The sequence below is a fragment of the Empidonax traillii genome, unplaced genomic scaffold, assembly GCF_003031625.1.
Source record: "Empidonax traillii isolate 1590-97213 ecotype Southwest subspecies unplaced genomic scaffold, ASM303162v1 scaffold783:size459103, whole genome shotgun sequence".
NCBI classification, from domain to species: Eukaryota; Metazoa; Chordata; class Aves; order Passeriformes; family Tyrannidae; genus Empidonax; species Empidonax traillii.
In genome coordinates, this window is record NW_020955976.1 from 70,235 (window position 1) to 91,992 (window position 21,758).

The following is a 21,758-nucleotide window of genomic DNA, read 5'->3' on the forward strand; positions in this document are numbered from 1 at the left end:
GCAACATCCTTAAGACACCTATCCAAAAATTCTTGTACTTCACCTGACACATACTAGTGATGAACCTTATAGTTCCTTTGCTGAGTTGTGTACCCACTCAATTAGATACATAAGAGAAAGGATTAAAAAATAGAAAAAATTAGAATCAAATTTTCCAGGGAAGATTCTTCAGAAGGTGCATGGAGGATTTAAATATCACAGAAATTTTATACCTCATTTCTCAATGCACTTCAGAAAGTTTCTCCCTACCTCTCAGATGGGTAAACCAAACACATTGATTCAAACTTCTCACTAGAGGGTCTGAAAAGCAGTTACAAACCTCATCTTCCCCACTGCTTCAGAGACATTCAGATTCAGGTATTATAAAAGAAAGGTCTACGTACATAGTAGGATACAAGTTTTTTCAGTGTAATATGGGTTATATTTAGCTAGTTCAGCATTTCAGTGTTTACAAAGTGTGTTATCAACGACATATATCACTCCAAAGATTAAAGCAGTGAGATAAGAAAATATCATTTCTGTTTAAAGGAAAGGATGGAGAGAGGTTTCTTGTCTTATCTGAGAGAAACTAAGTGCTAAAGGCTGATGGCAAAGACTGAAATTGAAGTTGTAGGATCTCAATTCTCCAATGCACTCCAAAACATTTGGAAAGTTTTCAGCTTTGAAAACACTTAACTGTGAAGTTCAGCTCAGTCATGTTTAAAACCCACTAAAGGGCCATTTTCACCAATAACTGGTCAACCAATAATTATATGGAGTTAATGATGGTATGATACTGCAGGTCTACAGTCATAAGCTGTATTTACCCAAAACAAACTTTTCGGCCTATGCTGTGCTTACATGAAAATGCTATAGAAAAGGGCTGTGCATCTAAACAATCCTAAAGAACACTATATTCCCCCAAACAGGCTTTTTACCTTGTGCCGTGTAATTTGATTGTTTATGCACGTTGTTTTGTGGTTTGATGTCCTTGTAGATAAGTGTCTCTCCATTGTCTGAAGTATTCCATCCTTCTCAAATTGGGCAATGTCGTTCAAAGGATCCCAAGGTCTTAGACTTTTGAGACCAAATGAAGAAAATACCATCAGAGAAGCAAGAATCCCACACCAGGTGTGTTAAGACCAATACACTAATTCCACATGCATCAGGGCAGGCCATCATCCCTGACACTAACGGGAGCTTCCAGATACAGCGACAGGAGTAAAAGATACTTCCCTCCATATTCACAGTTCCTTGCCCTAAATGAGGGCGTTCAGTCTCCAGAGGCTTCCCCCTTCTTGGCAGGGAAGGAGAGCACAGTTTTTAACTCTGCTCGCACAGTGCAGAAAATCTCTGCTAAATGACTCCACACTTGATTGCAGCAATAGGGATTTACACCAATGGCATAGTGGATTTTCCATTGCTAGGCCCCCATTTCCAGCTATTCCCAGTTAGCATCAGGAATATGTATTATAATGATGACACGGAGCTCAGAAAGGGCGAGCTCCGGACATAGTTTGGGAAATGGCAGGACCCCAGTTACAGGTCTGTAACCTTGCTTGCATCCCTGGGGACTCGAGCAGTGAGGTGTGCTCATAACCCCCAACCCCAGCACTCACTCCTCGTATTTGTAGCGCCATTCGTTAGTTGTGGCATCCTGCTGGAAGAGCAGCGGCTTCCACTCTGTGCCGCTTTCCCTCCGCTCCCGGGCAGCATTCCTCTGCTCCTCCTCCAGCACAAATTTCTCCTGCGTTGCCTTGTGTTGATCGCCTTTGTTTATTGCACTGGTAACGTGCTGCCAAAGCCTAGAAATAAACACGGAAGCAAGTTAAACCACCTCAAAACCAAGGACGCATTTTGCCAGCTGGAACTTCAGAGCAGACACTTGTCTGGTCTACTGATACACCAGAGCAATTGTAGCAGGACTGCTCTGCCTCAATTCTGGCTTGTAAATTAAAGAATGGCAACACTGAATGCTATATACAGTGACCTGCTGAAGTACAGGGGACTTTCTCTTACAAAACATCACCTACAATATTCATTAAATTCTTCAGTGTTGTCGGTGTGAGTTATGGGATAGCTATGCTCAATTCACTGAGATCAGAGGCCTCTTTAGAGGTGATTGATGGAGAACCTGTTCTCTTCCTTGCCCTTTCAGGCACTTCAGTTTAGGAGCCTTTGTGTTAATGTCAATTCCCCAAACAAAGGCTTTATATTCAAAGTTTAAAAGCACTGGAAAACAAATCTGTGTGCATATCTTGCATGCTGTACTCCTATATAGGATTAGCTACCAGATCTGCAGGCAGCCGATTCAATCTGCAAGCAACGGGCATGTCCTTGTGCTCAGGAACTGCGAGCACGAGCACAGGCTTTCACCCACACTTGTTTTCAGCTGCCAAAGGATACGTGATCCGTCATATGATGTCTCACTGAGCCTCTCCCCTGGGGAGAGGATCTGCCTTTTACGAGAGAAAAATCATTACTTTTTTTTTTTTTTTTAACAACAGCCGAGCTGTGATAAGGCCTTTCCGCAATTCCTCCATCCAAAGCACTCTAATCTTCATTTCAGAGTGGAAATACATCTGAGACTAGTAACTAGCCCTCCCAACACATTACCGAGTGGTTAGACTATGCACAGGAGATCCAGCCTGTTCCAGTATTCCCATCTCCACAAAACAGTCATCTTCCATTTAGGAGATGAAACATCACTGCATTTAATTTGGAGCTTGCTGTGAAGCTCTTAATTTAAAAGGCATATTGATGCTTTCATTATATTTCTATCAGCATACATTAACACACTTCCAAAAATGTAGCCTCTTAGATAAGTACCGAAGGCAGAGAAACACTTTCCTTTCCTTTTTAAGAAGTCACTCCCATTTTTCTGTATATGAATATTTTCTCTCAGAAACAAAGGCAGGAAATTCAATTCAAAGTCAGTGATGAGGGTGGGGGAGGAGTGGAAATAACAGCCTGAGAAAATACTGCGGCGGTGTAAAGTCCGTCCTAAGGAATGCAATGGTGTAAAGGGTGAGTCCTCTAATTCTAAGAACCTCAGAGGGACATGCACAAAGCTATTTGACAAGGGCAAATTACTCCACCAGGAGCTCCACGTGTCAGGCAATGAGACCCTCCACAGTGAGCTGCATAGTGGTATGAGTTTCAGAGGGTCTCCCACCTTTGTGAAAATAGGTGATTTTCAAGTGATTTCAGGTGGATTAAATGGTAATTTATTCATACAACTGTCAGCATAAGGAGCTTGGTGGAATGTCTGTAAGGGATCTCTATTTTCCCTTTTGCCCCCTTCCCTTGGATGCATGTATCATTATTAATCCGTGATGTAGCAAAGAGAGTCAGCTCTGGCCATGACCTGGTAAACAGAGAACTGGAGATTCTTTGTCCAGAAGACTGAGATTTCTTGTGTCCTTTAAAAGAATCTTCTTCTGAAGATTAACAGAGAAATGTATTGCTGTCTGCTCTGAAGAAATGGCAATTGCACAGCTGTAAGTTACAAATACAGACTTTATTGCCCATAAGGTTCACTGTTGTCTAGAACAAACTGTATGTTCATATGTTTTTATTTTCATGCAATCCCGTTTTTACCTATGAAAAGGGGAATGCAGCACCCCAGAGAGGTGGTCATGTAATGCAGAGCCAGGCAGCAAACTGCATGTGCTGGCTTGGGATGTTGGCTGGTACTGGCTGACCAAACCTGAGAAGGAGCAAGAGTAGTTGGTTTGAAGCCTGCAGCTCATAATGCTGCTCAACACATAATGTTCTTGCTCAACAACTGATTTGGTGATATATTAGTCATTCCTTCAATTTCCTAAGTTGTTTGCCAGGACTACATTTTTAGGTAACCTACATAACTTCATTGGAGAGCTCAGCTGAGATTAAGAAGCAGAGTTAAACATATGTTTAATTGTATTCTTTCATAAAATTCTGTTATGTGGTTCAAACTACTGCTTCTCTTGATTCCAGGACTTTCCACAATTCCTGCATCTAGTTTAAGATCCTGTGGTTGAAACAACTCTTCTTAACAAGATATCCAACAAACCACAGATTGACACCTTGACCTTCCATAAAGTGTTCCAGCAGTTACAGAGACTTTGTCCATGATTTTTTGGAGTCCAGGCAAAGTTGTTATTTTAAGCAGATAAAATGTAGCCTCCATAATTTGTCAGCCCAGGTCCCTGGTTATTTCAGAGCTATACCTCATGAAAATACTCCAGAGCTAATAGCCTGGAAAAAAATAAGTAAATGGCTGGCTAATATGTGCAGACAAAGCAGGTCACTGTGATGAGGAATTGGAGCCTTCTGATCAGAGCCCTGCCCCCAGCAGAGAAGAGGCAGTGAGACATTCCCCAAGCTCCCCACCTCTCTGACTCAAAGTCCGTCTGCTCCTCAAACAGCACAATGTGGCGCTTCAGCCTCTGCCTTCGTACTTCACTGGTCGGGTTCCAGAACACTTCTGCATTCCCGCTTTTCAACTCATTTATATGCACTTCCCCATCCTGAGAAGCAAAATTAGGTGAAAATGTTAATGACAGTCAGAAACACACTTCCTGAAAGTTTCTAAAACAAATGAGGTGAGGCATTCCAGAAGCAGTGGCGGAATTAAACACAGAGTAATTAGAAAGGGACCCGGTTCCTCCTATTAGTCTTGTCCCCAGACATGGGTGCTCACACAAGCCTTAAGATACTCTTCTTTCCCCACTGTTCCTCCCAGCTACCACCCAGCACATATAAACAAGATCCCTAGCTCCTTTTCCAATATTTCTTCCATTCCTCAATGCTGAAATCTCACACAGAGCCCCCTGAAATACCATCCTCTCTGGAAAGGATAGCTAAAGCTGAGATACTCTTTCACATTTTTCTTCTTTTCAGTTTAGCCAGGCTTTTCTACTATTGCACCTGAATTTAATTTAGCTCTTCAAAATGTCAGCAGTCTTCAATTCTTACTCCTTGCCAATTTACTTGGCAACCAACTACTAAGCAGCACTTCCCTGATCTGAGGCTGGCTAGACAATACTGCTGTGTCCCTGCTTAACTGATCTGCTTCCCAGCCTGGCTCACAGACACAACAATGCCACAGAGCCAGAGGATAGTTTACAGAGTGAACAGCCTGACACTGACTGCGAGTGGAATGAATCAGATGGTTACAGCTGCTGAGCAGTATATTGGTGCCATTCAGCTGCCTGGACACGATGTATCAGGCAAACCTTATTTAAGTCATGGCTATTGGCTTTGCCTGTAGCTGCCTAATTTCTTTGCATTCCATTGGCTGCATTTCTCCCCCTGCACTGTTTCCTGATGTATGTCTCAAAGTCATCACATCTTCAGCTTTGAAATGCCTTCAACCCTGAGGGACTATCATCCCTCCTCAAGGTCTCCCTCAGGATTTCTTCTGCCATATCCTGAGATGCCAGTTCCAGGACTGATCTGACGTCCCCAAGAGACCCCCAGCTGCAGGGAGGAAGAGGCAGGCAGGCATTATCAAGCATCACTGCATGCATCTTTAAGGGGCACTCAGTTGGTGCTGTGATCCTAGGACTGAGAAGCATTGGAATTTGCTTCCCTTCTTTATTCCGGATGTTTTTTCAGGTCCTGAGACAGAGAATTTACCTTTCAGATGCAAGGGTTTCTGTCAGGAACCTGGACAGTGTCAGAGAAAATCCAGGAAAGCAGGCCAATACTCTCAGCAGGGAGGGAGAAGAACAGGCACCATCCCTACCAGTGCACAGCAGCTCTATTCACAGTACACAGCTGCAAACAGTGGCTCAGGGAGCCACCCTTTCAAAGCCATTTTTACTTCTTTTATATGTCATTATAGTTTTGTGCACCACAACCAACCAGGATAAAGAACAAGGGAGGAATAAATAAATAGAAGGCTGGAAGCTGAGCAGCACACAACCACGTGGCTCTGCACCCCAGGGGAGCCCCTCTCTTGCTGATGGTGTTTGCAGGACCCTCCACAGACAAGGTACTCCCCAGCCCAGCACAACTCACAATTGCCAAGGCTCATCCTGCAGGAAAGGGAGCTCAGGATGGAAAAGTTACCCAGGCACGGGGAGCAAATCACTTTGGACATGCCCAGAAAGGGCAAATATCCCAATTTCAAAATGGTCATTAGCTTTTAATGTAAAAAGACAGAATGTCTGAGGGGACAAGTCCAGTATCAAAGGCTACACTGTGGTTAGGACCTTATTATAGAAAGGGCTTTATCCAGGCACATTTCACCTGACCTATTTTTAATACCTCCTTTAGGATGAGACAAATCTTGTCTCAGAAGTGGCAATTTCTGTGGACTGGAAAGGGAGCACAGGACAACTGTAATGACGATGTAATGTCCAAATGTTGCTGAGAGAGGGAATACCTAGCCAGTGTCCAGCCCAAACCCCAGTGTTCACTGTTTTTGCCTCAATTACCAGGAGTTTCAATCAAAACTGGAGTATATCCTTCACCATGCAACTTTATTCTTGTTGGATTTTGGCTTGAGGGTGACTTGTGTATACTAAGTGCATCAGGGTGCAAGGTGCTCTGATGACAGTTCTGAGCTGCCCATGCAATAACCCTCACTGAATTTATGCCTCTGCCCTTCACCTAATGAACAGAGAAATAACTTTCTTCTATTATGAATAATGAATTTAAAACCCTGTGAATTCAAAACCCTGTGAAGTTCTTCCCTGATACTGACATAACTGAGGAAGTACTGAATACACCAAGACAAAAGAAAGCCTCATGATCTTCACAGTCAGTCACATCTGATACACACTGTATCACTTGGCATCAGTGCTTGACCCAAGCCTCAGACCCTAAATACAGAACCACTGGCTTTGATGCAAAGCCTCCTTACTGTTCCCAGCTTTGGCCCAGGTTCTGGGACTGCAAGTGTTACCCACACTGCAGGTGGATGGGACTACTGAAGTGTAAATGACCTTGAGAGGTACCTTGAGAGGTGTGGCCTGGAATGCTCTGCTCGGGACACGCTCGCCTGCACTCCCTGGGGCTGGCAGGAAAAGGCAGGACATGGCCCTTGGCAGCGCCCATTCCATCGCAGGGAGCCCACCAAGGGCTGCCATCCTCCCACGCACCCTGCTGCCACGAGCACTTAACCTGTCAGCAACTTCGATTATCATGTGTTACCCAGTGTCCATTGAGACTTGCTAACACTTCTTCTCCTGATTTAATCTTCCCAGAGATTTGATTAATGCTCGCGCTGCCACCGAAGAAGGGCTGTCAGGGGAGAATAGGAATAGAAAATTCAATCAGTCTGGTGAGAACTGGAAGGGAACCAAACAGTGATGCAGCAGGAGGGAAGGAAAGTGCAACCTGCTTAACTTCCACTATTTCTGGGGAAAGGCAGAATGAATTCTAAACATGGATTTTGACGATCTCACATTGTGCCCTCTTCCTTTTGTTTGCAACACCAAAATCACTGTAGCTGCACGAAGGGAGATAAACCTTCAGTGCATCAACAGTCAGCAGTACAAGGCCTCACTTTCATTGCAAATACACTTACTTATTGTCAGCTAGACACTGGGATAAGTGTATGTGGACAAGTCCTTCCCATTGTCCAGAATCACATTACAGTTTGCACTCTTATACTTGCAGCCTTGTCCAAAGAAAAGGAGCAGCACTAATGCTGACTTTTCCTGCTTATGGGACAGCAACAGCAGCGTGGCAGTGCTGATGACTGCCTCTGTGTCAATTTTCCAGTGAAGAAGCACTCAACAGAAGCAAACAAAAAAAGAAAAAGAAAAAGGGTATTTCCAGAGTCAAGGAAAAGATTCTCAGAACAATGGAAAATTCCCCTCATCTCCTGTCTGCCAAACACAGGAAACAGCAGTGATAAGTGACCAGCTCTCCTATTCATACCATACAACATTTCTTCAGTTATTTTAGCAGCTACTTTCCAATAATATCTGTGCAGAGGAACTTGTTTGGTTTTGTTGGTTTTTTTTTAAATAACAATATAAAACCAAATTTCACACAACACCCATGGATAAAGAAATCTCAAAAGTATCTCAAGCATTTGCAATCCTGCAGAGAACTGGAACATATCCAAATTAATAGCAAAGTTACAGGGTTTACCTTTAACTTTTAACAATTCTACCAAAAAAGGTAGCTAAGAAATACTCAAAGCAGAGCATGTAATTAAGACACAGGGACCTTTCATCTTTAGATTAAGGGTATTGTTTTCAAGTTAGAAAAGAAGGGTCTGCACTTTCAGCTCTGAAGTGTTTGTAGGTAGATGACACTGACCAAAGTCAGGGCAATATCCCATTGGCCTCAACACAGTACACCAGGCCTATGGGAAGAAAAGGCTTTAAAGACAAGTATGTGCAAATGTCAAGAAAGTGCATAGGGAAACAGTTCCTTTTGTAAAGGGCAAATAAAGACAAATTATTATTGCCCTTGAAAAAAAAATGCAGTTTGCAAAAGACTCCCCTAACTCCAGTGATCTCTCACATTTACATTGGCTAAGGCTGCAACTCTGAAGTCCTGCAGTCTCTCAGTTCTCCTTTCATTTTTTTTTCCCAGGCAAGAAATTGTTAGTTGGAGCAGAAAATAAACAGATGTTCCTTAAAAAGCAAGTTAACTGCCTAAGAAAAATTACAGGTTATCACTTTCCTTCCCAAATTTTAACACATGTAGTAACAGGTATGCTCAAAAATGCCTCCACTCTGCCTGCATACCATAAATCTGCATCATCAGGCTTTCTAGGGGAGGGACTAGATATATGAATGAGTCAGTGCAAGGCTTGTCAGTGTGAAAGCACTCAGAATTATCTGCCTGAAAATGGGCTCTTATTCTGCCATCAAAGCAAGGTCCTGTAGCCTTGACCAACCCAAGGAACAGCTCAGTCTAACACATGCGAGGTCAGAGCACAGATGTGATGGCTACTGGAGAGATACACCAAAGATCCACATCTTAGCTTGCCTCAAAGTAGTTTGTACAGCTTGCTGTATTTTTCAAGCAGAAATAATTGTACCTGCCTGGACAGAAACCACGCTGTCAGTGCCAAACTTTCAGAATGAGTCTGGCCAGCGGCCAGCTGGCTGGCAGTGAACAAATCATGTGTAAATCTAAGGCTTCTTGGGTTCAAATCAAGCTGCATGAGGCAAAACTGACTGCAGGGTGACGCCTCCTCTCCAGGTAGGCCATGCTGTGGTGCACACACCCAGTGCTTGTATGAAAATGATCTGGTGTCTATGGTCAAACCCTGCCTGGGGCACAGGGACAAGCATGAGACCCATTCAAAATGGGGGCCACAGTGTCTCTTACCTTCAGCTTGAATTCCAGTTCTGCCCTGTGGTTAGTTTTCTCACAGTCAATGGTAACCTTCCCTCCAAGCTCCATTGTCATGGTACCATATAAAAGTCCTGAAAGGAAAAAAAAGAAGCTTAAGAAAGGTCCCAATGGAAGCAATCTGCTTTCTCAGGCCAACCTGGCTCTCACTTCACATGCTGTGAAATTCACTACTTGGCTTAAAGTTTTGAAAAGACAGAACTCGAAGTTTCTGGAAAATGTTTGTTTCCTATAAGCATGAAGAATCCTCCTGAGTCTGTATTCCCGATTTATTACACCAGCTAGAAAACAGCTTGACTCACAAGTGCTGATAGTGTACCTGTGGCAAACTGAAAGTGGGACAGGAAAAATAAAGAAGGTTGTGCCCTGCAACTTTATTTATACCAGTGCTTAAACAGACCCAGTTGCTTCTCACAGGGTGGATGGGGCAGAGAGAAGCTGTAATGGGATTCAGCCGAATCTGGGAAACTAGTAGTCATGTAGAGAGCTTCTTTTTAAACATATTTACCATTTGCTGTACAGGTAATTTGCAGAAAAAGAAAAACTGACAAGAAAAAGACTTATGCACTGGAGTGCATAAGTGTGATTTACAGAAGTTACTGTTTTCAGGTACTCAGACCCCTCCAGAAATATTAACTTTCAAGTCAAGGTGCCAAATTAAAAAAATATTCAAAAATCAAAATTGGATCCAGCTACTGATTTTATCACTGTGGTTGAAATGCCACCGACACAGCTTCCTGAGGAGAAATGCTTCCTGAGGAGCAGTGAATCAGCAGCTATCCCCCAGCCACAGTGCACGTTGGCTCGACAGAGCAAAGCCACACAGTAATAATAAGCATCAGCCTCACTGAGGCAGCCCATGCTCTGAGGAATACAATGATTAGAGTAACAAAGAAATTGGAAGAGAATTCAGGATTTTCCTTTATTCTCAAAAAGCAAGCAAATATATTAAAGGTATTTCAGTGTTAACATAAGAGAAACTTTTTATCCTCAGAAGCTCAGAAATGTAGTCTTATTCTTTCTATCTCCACTTTATCTCCAGTGCATATACGCAGTATTTTTCTGTTTCTGTGCAGTGTTAACACTAATGCAGATGGGCCTGATTCCATCCTCAGCTCTGCACAGACAGAACAAAAAGGCTTCAGTGAGGATGACCAGTCTCCTGCTGAGTACTGTGACTCATGTGTGGAGCAACTGCTCTCTGGATTTACCAGTCCCTGTGGTGTCGCTTATTTGAGAGGGGAGAGCCAGTGCAAAGTTAGTCAGTAAGATACCATTGTATTATTCTTTCTGTTTCCTTCCTATTTGAAGAGTCATAACTTACCTTTACAGTGGGCGTATGGCATAGTAATTATGTAGTCTTCCCCTCTGTTTAGAAACATGAGCTTTGCTTTCCCATCCAACAGTGCAGACAGCGAGTTACCTAGAATTTAAAAGAACAAATACATACACTTTAAAAAATGCATGTTATACTTGGTCCCTCATCCTACCAAAAAACCCACATTTCCAATTAAATATCAGTCACTAATGAAAGAAAAGATATGAAATGCTCATAATTCAAGACCCTGCAATTGGAGGCAGGCAGTTCTAACAAACTGCTGTATGGCTCTCATTTGCTCTGGCATTTAGCCCCTGTGCAGAAAGAGAAGTAGATTAAACAGGTCACTAGTGGGATGCAGAAAGTAGTTCTAATGCTTAGAAGTTTTTCAGGTCCTTCTGTTCTCACAACTTTTCTGACTGTGTATGATCCCAGATAACAAATAAAACTGCCAGAAGGACAGCAAAGACTATTTACAAGTGTTGCAGCAAATACACTTAGCAGAAGATCAGTATTAAGAGGCATTTGTCCAAACAAAAAAAACTATTTCAAACAACGACACTCTTCCAGAGTCTGGAGTTGTGCTGTTACCATTGTTATTAAGAGATTTAAGGACATTTTTAAGCTCTGGGGTTCAGCTCTCAGGGACCTGGGAGCTAGATAAAGGGTGTTACATTTATACAGACTTCTGCACTTGTCGGTTGGATGGTCAAATAGCTGTAAAGTGACTCATCCATGAGCACACGCAAAGTGGTCTGACAACCAACTGCCCGTACATTCTTACAAACTTCTGCTTTCAGAAAAACAGGCTTTTAAAACTCTCGATCTTTCTGATTTTTTTTTCTTTTTTTTTTTTTTTTTTAATATCAGTGTGGTTTCGCACTGAAATGGTGGAAATGAGGAAAACCTATGAGAGCCAAGACAAGGAATGAGGCTATCCTGGCGCTAGATCTTATAAGCATTTCTTTGATCTTAACTCTCAATGAACTCAGGAGTGATTGAAAAACAAACAAAAACCAATGCCACAGTGTTACCTGGGAGGTGCTTAGACTTAATGCCTTACCATAAAACTTGGACCTAGCTAGAATGCTGCCAGTGATGCAGAATCCATCCTTCCTATTGCTGACATGAAAAGCTGACACTGGCGGATGATGGGAGACCTAGAACAAAAATAGGCAGAGGTCATTTAGAGCAGTGTGTACAGGCTAAGCAGAGCGGTGGGTGCACACACAGCCTCACAGGCTCCAGGGAAAGCACAAGGCAGAGGCTGCAGGACTAAGCCCCATCTGCACCATTAACCTCCATGTTAAAGGAGGGAACATGATGCCTGTCCTCATTACATATGAGAACATTATATATCTAAAATTTCTCCCCCACCCTGTATTTTCTTGAGCTCGTACATGTGAGATCACTTTAGGCAACAAGTAGAGTGTCAGATTTTCAACACAATAAATGAACAGTGCAGAACTTTTGGGCAGCATTTGTATAACCTCCATAAAATGGATGCAGTGGCTAAAATAAAGATTTTAGCAAAGCAAAAATTATCTGATTAGATAGAGAAAAAAGTGCATGTGAAACAGGGAGTCTCTCTACCAAAGTCCATGTGGTTCTCAGATCCCTTTATTAACACCATAACTGTCAAAGTACATTTTCTCAGGCCAGTTTACTTTTGTCCTCTGCCCTTCATTTATTCATGAAGACATAGAGATAAGCCCTCAATTTGCTCCTATTAAATCATTACAGAAAGTTTAGAAATAAAAGACAGGAGGATTTGTGTGGTTTATGCCCCTTTTGACAGAGTCAAAACAACACCCGTTTTACTAACAGTAAGAAAGAGTAAGAAAACAGTAGGGCAGAATCCCATAGAAAAGGTCTTTATTGAGGAAGCTGATATTATATATAGGAGACCTGCTTTTATAGTCTTGAGTGCCTACCAAACCTCATAAACCTTCTGTAAATCTGAAAAGAAAAAACATCAGCAACCAGTTTACCCCATGTCCTGCTCTGGAACATTTACACAAAACTTCAGGTTCCTCTCCCAGGGTGAGATGTATTTCTATGCACGGAGGTGCCAACAGGTTGCTGTTTGCAACACCAGAGCATACAAGTAAAGCAACTTACCTGTTCTGCTATGTAAAATGTGTGACTGTTCGTCTGAGGGTGAAACCAACAGCAGCGAAATGTCTCTCCCAGAATAGGGTTGTATGGCTTTTTTATTCCCTGAAAAACCAAGTAATCATAACCTGCTACAAATGAAGATTTGCAACACAACTCTACAGATGGACACAAAACAATATAATAATTTTCTCCCTGATGTTTTAAACTGTCTTACATGTATTCTTCTAATCTAATCTAATCTAATCTAGTCTAATCTAATGTCTTTTAATCTAAGCCATGAGTTAATCTGCTATTCTCACCAATTTAATATTTAATACTGCCTGATAAAAACCTAACAAGATGATCAAACCTTATTATTGCTGCTACTATACGTAGCAGGTGCATAATGATGTGGAAAGATGGCATAGTGGTAGCAAAAGGCCTGGAAAGAGAAGGGAGAACAGCTTTCAGCAAAGGGAAAAGTCTTGCATTCCAGGACATGTTACTTGTTAATGACTAGTTTTGCCTTCTAGCTGTCCAGTGCAAAGGCTCTGAGGTTGATCAACACTATTTTGCATTCACTGTCTACTCTGAAACCAAATGCAACTTCAGTTTTAAATGTAATGGTCGAAGTCTTCTAAACAATAGAAGAGGTAAATTGTCAAAGAAGAGGCAATAGAGAAATACACAATCATGCAAAAGATTACAATGGCCATTATAACCTGAATTTCAGGCCTCCTTTTACCTTTGGCTTCTTATAGAAGCCGGACAGATACCACCTCAAAACTTGCTTCATTCGAGTGTATGGATCATCTTCAAGGGCAGCCCTGCAAAAGAGAATATAAAATGGTCTTTATACCAGTCACACATCACATTCATTTCTTACCAGTATAATAACATTAATTTCAATAGTATTTCCCCAGAACTAAACGGAACTTCCACGCTGCTGCTAGCACACATCATACAACACAAAAATAAACTGTCAAAAGGTGGCAAACCTTGCCCTGTACTCCTACAGAAAGGCTAAAAATATTTCTGGAGTGTATTGGGTTTGATTGGACATTCAAGTATGTTAATGTGGGACTGCCACTCACAGCAGCATTTAGTCAGAGCTAACAGTACACTGTGAGTCATAAAAACAGTAATACCTATGCCATCAAAATCAAAGACAATTCTATTTTTGTCTCTTTTTCTTGGTTTACCTCTTCCTTAAAAGAAGTTTAAAGCTGGTGTGCTATAGGGCCTCTATCCCACTTTGAGATCCCATACTTTAGGATGGAAGGGACTTTTAAAGGTCACCTCATCCAACACCTCCCCACTCGAAGACAAAGCAGGAAGTAAACATGAACAATAGAGTTCCTGGTATTTCCAACTATTTAATCAGATTTAAAAATCATCTTGGGTAAGTTGTTGTAAAATTTAGAAGGATCATATGTACCACAAAGAGGTTTATTTAACAAAACCTCCAAACCTCTCAAAGTGTTCTTAGATCTCAGCACTAAGAAGAACCACTTCCCTAACTTCAGATGTTACAAATACCACAAACAAGGCTTGAAAATACCACAATTCTATAATTAGCCAGATGCAGTGGAATAACTGCGCTGAGTAACTAGTGCTGCTATTAGAATATTGCACACAGTAGCTTCACAATCCACCAGGCATATGTCATTGAGAAGGCAGGTCCTATTTGGAAGCATAACATTTCCTATTTTCTATTCTGCTGCTCCCAGCAGACCTCTCTCATCAATGGTTTTAAAAGATGTTTCTTATTTGTTTATCAACCAGCATAACTGCATTGCTTTTGGGGGCAGAAGTGCTTGACACTTCTTTTCACTCTCTGTCCTATTCCCTCTGTACATGAGTACACCAGGAGGTGGCACAGCTCTGTTGTGAGATACTCAAAGGCATCAGCTGAGTCCCCAGCAGTTCCAGCCAATGCTGGCAAGTACGTGCAGTGCAAAGGTAGTTTAGCCTGGAGTTTAACTTTTCTTCTCTCACCCCTCACTGGCAGCAGTTTATCTTTAAAAAGTCACTGCACATGGTGCCTGGCTTGATCTATGTTGAACTGAGTGAGCTGGGTATTATTTGGGAGCTTTTCAAGCATACCAACACATATTTTCACAACTACAAAAAAAAGTGTCCAGGTCAGGCACACCCTTCATGCTGCTTACTGGGAAAGCAGGTCAGCATGGTAGTAGTAGTCAGAGAGTTTGTTAAGGAACGAGCGTGGCTCCAGGATGAAGGTGGGCAGCACCACCCGTGACAGGTCCATGCCAGGACGCAGCTGCTTCAGCAGGATCCACATCAGGCTCTTGTTCTCCTCAGAGACTGTTTCTGTTTGAGACGATTCGCCTGTCTACAATGGGAAAAGGCAACTTCAGGGCAGAAAAGTCATTTCTCATGGGCATATTTACCTGGCAGGTCTAAGCTCACCCAGGCATACCTGACCCTGGCACAAGGGTAAATACTCACCTACACCATCACAGAGAGACATCAGCCATGTCTCAGTAGAAATGAATCCCCAGAGCAATAAAGTGAGTGGTACAGAAAGCCCTGGTCACCTGTGAAAGTTGTCACAAGGCAGGGTGCTCCTTCCTGAGCCACTGTCTCCACACACCTCAGGACTGCAATGGCCAACTTGGCCCAAAATTAACTGAAGGGACTCTGCACTGCAGGTCCTCAGGAGGTGTGAACATGCCCAAGGCTGTTACAGCATCACTGTGGCCTGGTGGGATGCATATAAGAAGCTCCTCTCAGTCCCATTCTCAGCGAATGAGAGACTGCAAGATATACTCTTATATGTGCAGAAAATTTTAGGAGATAAACAAGTAATCAACAGAGAATGGAAGCAGTTCTCCAAGTTCAAAACAAGACAAGCTGGTGTGTCAGTAGGTAAAGGTCCCACTGCCAGGTGACAGGCTCAAAAACTCCAGAACCCACCAATGCTGCTCAGTGCCCTCTGCAGCAGAAGTGTAGGTAATGGTGAAAAAACCAGCGATTATGCTGTGGCTTCAGCTTCAACTGTATAGTTCTTTTACATTCAGTGAGGCTATGAGATGTATAAAATGGGGGAATGGGCCTTTCAAGCCACCACAGAAGGAAAATTAAATTAAATTTTCAAATATGAATATCATTTTAATGCATCCTAGGCATTGTAATTTAACAGTGAAAGAGAACACAGGTTTAGACTTAGACTGCTGACTTTAGGCAAGGGATTTCTGAGAAAAAAACCACAGATCCACTTCTGGAATGGTCTTTGATTTGGGAGAGGACACAGCATATTCCAACAGGACTTGTAGGTGGTGTAAATCACTAAACATTCATTTTCATCACCTCAGCTTTTGCACTACCACCTTCTTGACTATCAATCAGCCCTATAGTTGTAGTCAGTTTACTAGTCATACAGGGCTTGCAGGCTGAGAGAATTTCAGACCCAGGAACAACAAAGCTCTTTTCATTTAAGTGCTTTTCAATTATTGTACCATTCTTCTTTTGACAGTCTGGTGCAATACACAGCTTGAACCTCCAAGAAGAAATCGCAGCATCAGCTAGGGCTTACAATACACATGGGTCTGTCAGAACTCTCATTTTTTATCGGGGTTCTCAAGTCTGCAGATATTGGCAATGTAAATTTATGCCATGTTCAAATGGTTGGACAGAGTATTGCTCAGAATAAATAACTGCACAAGGGATGGCTGAAAACACAAAGAGAATAAGGCGCAGGAGGACACCAACAACTTCAAGTAATTTGTGTTTGCTTTCTCCTGACATTCATAATCCTCAATAACCCTTTTTCTAATTTGTTAAAACTAAAAGCTTGGATGGAAAAACAGTGGTTTATGTTATCAACCTATGTACTATGGTATCTATTTCATATTCTAGACCAACTTTTGCAATCTCAAAGTCCTTCTGACAGCTGTCTCTGCCTTCACACTCCTACTGTGAACAAGGCAAAGGTGAAATGTCAACTGCAGACGCACATGCCTTCCAAAGCACAGATGCGCCTGCACGCGTGCACACCTTTCAGATAAGCCCTCTAAGCCCAGCTGAAAATTTAATAGTGACAGTTTGTGACCTTTGCCCTGCCACACCCAAACTGTACACACAGGCTGAGAGGCAGTTTCGGTTTAAGATGACACATGACATTACTGTCACGTGTTTACCTTGATACATCTCCGCCCGTTGCTGAGAAAAGCTACCTCACTGCATACAACAACTCACTTCTATGTTACTCTCACCAGTGGGATCAGACTCAACAACCAGTCCTACCTGTGTGTCCCAGGTGACAACAGCACCATCTCTTGGCCAACAACAGAAATCTGACAAAACACCCAGTGGTCAAGGCTACACGACAGTTCTTTTTGGAAGTCCATCAGACGTTACCTCTGCCTGAGCAGTCACACTACAGCTATCCTTACTTAATGATACACATTGTCATTTTACATGATTTAGTCCTTCCCAGTTGGTTTACAGAGCAGGTTTTTTTATTAAAACTGCAGAAATCTCTCTCTCACACCCACATCTACATACACATATCAGTGCTGGCTGTAAGGCTTGCTCAAACACCAAAGTATCAACCCTGCCTTACCAACATTTCGAGGACAAGTTTGTCATGTGACAAAAGGCCATTTCAGAATAAGGAGTTTACAGAAATTAAGTTTGCTTTTGTTTTGCTGCAGCTTAGTTGTTCATCTATATTCAAAATCCCCTGTTTGAACCCAGCTATCATTTACTGGGTGTCTTCAGGGCGATTTGAGGGGGAAAATGCCCAAAAGAGGAGTTGGATGTAACTAGGATATATTTAACTATATTTGCTTCCTCAATATGAGTAGTACACTTTCAGGAAAACATTGAAAGAGGAGCATAAGAGGCTGGTGAAGGGGCTGGAGCACAACTCCCAGCTGAGGAGCACCTGAGGGAACTGGGGTTGTTTAGCCTGGAGAAAATGAGGCTTAGGGAAGACCATATCATTCTCTACAACTACCCAAAAGGAGGTTGTAGAGAGATGAGTGTTGGTGTCTTCTCCCACGTAACAAGCAATAGGACAAGAGGAAGTGGCCTCAAGTTTGGGGGAGGTCAGGGGAGGTTTAGATTAGATATTATAACAAGTTTTTTCACTGAAAGGATTGTCAGGCATTGGAACAGGCCTAGAAAAGATGGTGGTGGAGTCACCACCTCTGGAGGCATTTAAAAGCCACGTAGATGTGGTGCTGATGGGCATGGTTTAACGGTGAACTTGGAAATGCTGGATTAATGGTTGAACTAGTTGATCTTAAGAGTCTTTTCAAACCTAAATGATTCTATAATTCTGTGATTCTAAGAAAGAAATAGTTTTCTAGCAGTGAATTTCTTTGAAGCACCAACAAGACATTAGCTTCCTTGTTCAAAGCAATCAGCAAGGGAGTGCTCAGAGCTCTCCCAGCACTGGAGCAGAGCTCCTCTGCTGCCTGCTCAGACCCATTCTCAAACAACACACTTGGCTGCCCCTGCCTTCCTCGGGGGTGTCACAGCGACATCCAGCTAACAAAGGCTCTTACATGGAACAGAAATGCATCCTCCTGCTGTTAAATGACATGAGAAATGGCTTTCCAACAAGCAACTGTCATTTAGCAATCAAGTGGCTCAAACGCTCCATTCAGACACACAAAAAGGATGTTCCATGCATAATAAAAAAAGGAAAGTATCATATTTTGTATCACGCAAGGACTGAGCATCCTAATTGGCCAGGACACATGCCCAGAATAATAATTCCCCCTCCTGCTGGCTCCACGAATGTGCCAATGCTGTGCAGCTCTTTAATGCAATAACTGGTTAAAGCAATCGCTGATGTTGGAAACATGCCAAAGCACAGTAGCAGAGCTGCTGCTCATAATGCATAATTATTAGAGCACATGATAATTCAACATAATTTAGCAGAAAACTGTGCATTGCTTTATCTGTAAAACACTGGAACTCACGAAGTTGACTGTTACCTGCCACACATCTAAAAGCTGAAGGACAAATACTGTGAACAGATACATTTTAACAGAAACAGGGAGCAATCAATTTATTTATTTTTTTTTTACCTCCCCAAATTCTTCATAGATCTGTTCAATGTAAGTGGTCCCTTTCCGTCCCAGAGAGACCTCTCCATGTATTTCTGACTGATCACTCTCACTTTCATTTGTCTTCCGGCTGTTCTCATGCGTTTCGTTCTCCGACTCTTCTACGTTGTCTCTCTCGGACTTGTCCGAAAAAGCATCGTTTTCCAAATGGTGGTTGTTCTCCAGGGCTGATTCATTCAAACTGCAACACACAGTTCATTACTTGCTTCAATTTGATTTACAAAGTCACATTATTCAAGGCCTTTTAGACACGATAAAAACATCCCCGGGACTCACAATAGGGTGTGAGGCCCAGGAGAGTCTCAGACATTGATTTCCTGGATAACAGGGGTTGTATCACAGAAACAGGGAGATATTTTTCATCAAAATTTTCCCTTCCAAGCTGCACTTTTCAAAATGTACACCACCACACAGCTCCACTTACCCATCCTTACACAGAAATGCCACTGGCTCTGCATGGGAGCCCATCCACCAGAGGGGTACAGAGCACACACTAACAACTCTACACTGCTGACTGGAGAACTAAAGTGTCAATCAGGAGAGATCTTTCCCTTCACAGAAGCAAATCAGTGGACTGTAGCATACAGGAAAAATACTACATTATAGGATACATTTTCTTTTTGGTACTGCTGCTACTTTATTTCAACAGGGTGGTCCTAAGTCAGTCCTACACTAGAAAAGACAAATTTAAAAATCAATAGAAGCAAGTAGTTTCACACACACACTCCCACCCCTCTCTCACCCACCAAACTAACCTGGGGAATGGGTTTTCCCCAGACAATGCTGTGTAGAAGAACTGAGTGGAAAGCATGGGCTGGACAATTACATACAAGAAGAAGATTCAAATTGTAACTGCATCCAAAGGAAAGTATGGAAGATGTAGCAAACTTCATGCTCAGTTGTCCAGGCTTTAGAGAATGGGGAGAATACCAAAAATTCTCTCTCAAGTAGCCCATAGCATCTCCATTTGAAAAAGCAGATGCAGTTCATACGACAGATGGCAAATGATATTACATGGGCCAGAGGTCAGGTGCTGAGAAGTATTCACTAACTGCCCACTTTTTAAAGTGACATTTAGCACAGACTTCAGTTTTCCCTATTCATACATATCTTTGCACACACTTTACCTCTTTCATGGCCTAGCATTGCTCTCACGTGCTGAGCTTCTCAGCTTGTCCTTCCTCTGAAAATTTCTTACCCAAGTTCTCATGCAAAATTGCTCTCAAAGCAACAATTAAGGGGTTTCAGATGATCTAAACAAGCCCTGGATCTTTGTTACTTCCTGTAGTTCTTTTCCCTCTCAAAGCAAGATTTCTTTCCTCAGTAGACAGGAATGTTCTGTCAAGCTTGAAGTTTCTCTATGATGGGTCTTTTCTCAGGCCATTCTGGACTTGCTCCAACTTTTATTAGAGATGAATGCTGAAAGTTCCCATCCCTTGGTCTCCCTCTCTTTCTTTTTCTTTTCTTTTCTTTTCTTTTTTCTTTTCTTTTTTTTTTTTTTTTTTTAAAGATAATTAGGCATTGCTAGGTAGAGCCAGATTAACTTAAAAAAACCCACCAAAAAACAACAGAAGAATCAGACCACAGAACTGGCATCAGCTTTTCAGAAGATCTCATCTTCCAACTATGCACTGAAATAAGCTCATGATTTTTAACCTGCCAAGCAAGCCACATCGCAACAGTTACAGCTCAGTTCCTGGAGGAGCCTAGTTTCTTGAGTTCTTTTGAAAGTGTCATCTACAGCTTTCTGTGCCATTAGAAAATCTTTCTTCTCATTCCATTTGTAACTGTATGTATGTCTGCATATAGGGCCATGTGTGTATATATCTATACATATATATATAAAAACCACAAGGTGTTTTAATTTACAGTTGTTCCGTATAATAAAACCAAGATCATAAATCAGAGAGTCAATGACCAGCACTAATAATTTGCTATTAGACATTACATATCTTCATCATTCTAGTGCCAGGATGTTACTTCTCTTTTTTAGCCAGCAACCAGCAAATATAATGAGAGATAACCAAATACACTGGATGCACAGATTAGGTATACATGAGTTTGAGATAATAAAAGAGAAAAAAGATGAGATGAGCGCTGTCTAGAGAGATTATCCCATGATTCCTCACCACAACTACTTCCTGGGTGGTAGGTTCAGGAAAGTATTAGTTGCTGATAACTTAAATGCCTAATTTATTTCCTATTTCTTCAATGATCACCTAAATATGAGAGTGTTGCCTGTGGTTGCTTTGCTCCCTTTACCTAGTTAAAGTTTTCTCTATGGGGTAGAAATGCTTAAAAACCAGTGCATTGTAAGGCTTTTGGTTCATGGCTGAGAAGTAGCTCTTGTTTCTATCTCACATTTTTAAGAAGAGCAAGTGGTTTTTTTCAGTGACACCTGCTGCACATTTGAGAAATATTTGAAGTTTCAGTGGAATAAGTGTTTATTTTCTTAGTTTCCTCTGACCTTCCCATTATTTTTCAAGGATTTCATATTTAGTCCAAGTGGGAATTAAATTCACATGAAAGTTCACTCAGCTGTGCACTGATTACCCACCAGCCACAAACAAGGCAAGACTTAACACATCCAGAGCAAAGGAGCCACTCTGGGGAACCAAAGGGAAAACAGATGCTCCTCGTTCTGAGGAACAAATATGAAATGTTGGAGTGGAGCCAGGCTCTTCTATTCCTCCAAACAGAATTATCACTGAATACGTATGATATGCTAAAAACAAAAGCCACATCATGAGCTTGAAATAAAATCAGAGTAAAGACTTCCCAGGGGCTTCCAATGGGATTTGAATCAGGCTGTAGAAGCTGGGAGGGAATAACGATGCTGAAAGTCAGCACTGGATTTCCACCATGAATGTGAATAGCCTGGAATTCTTCATGACTAATTTACCATTTCAGCATATTGGAGTTGTCTTATACCAGTGCTTTATTCCTTTAGT

At 42.0% G+C, this 21,758-nt stretch overlaps 1 protein-coding gene across 6 annotated transcripts in view; it reads right to left on the reverse strand.

Annotated features, from left to right (window-relative positions):
* Positions 1–21,758, reverse strand: part of OSBPL5 (oxysterol binding protein like 5) — a 188,148-nt gene that overhangs the window by 3,396 nt on the left and 162,994 nt on the right. For all 6 annotated transcript variants that reach the window (XM_027901401.1, XM_027901400.1, XM_027901398.1 and 3 more), the window contains 11 exons: positions 18,769–18,988; positions 14,875–15,059; positions 13,449–13,530; positions 12,728–12,826; positions 11,670–11,766; positions 10,613–10,711; positions 9,265–9,362; positions 7,123–7,212; positions 4,354–4,490; positions 1,599–1,784; positions 918–1,056 (listed from right to left, as the gene is read on the reverse strand). In XM_027901401.1, the coding sequence (XP_027757202.1) occupies positions 918–1,056; positions 1,599–1,784; positions 4,354–4,490; positions 7,123–7,212; positions 9,265–9,362; positions 10,613–10,711; positions 11,670–11,766; positions 12,728–12,826; positions 13,449–13,530; positions 14,875–15,059; positions 18,769–18,988 (1,432 nt within the window). The remainder of the gene's footprint in view (positions 1–917; positions 1,057–1,598; positions 1,785–4,353; positions 4,491–7,122; positions 7,213–9,264; positions 9,363–10,612; positions 10,712–11,669; positions 11,767–12,727; positions 12,827–13,448; positions 13,531–14,874; positions 15,060–18,768; positions 18,989–21,758) is intronic.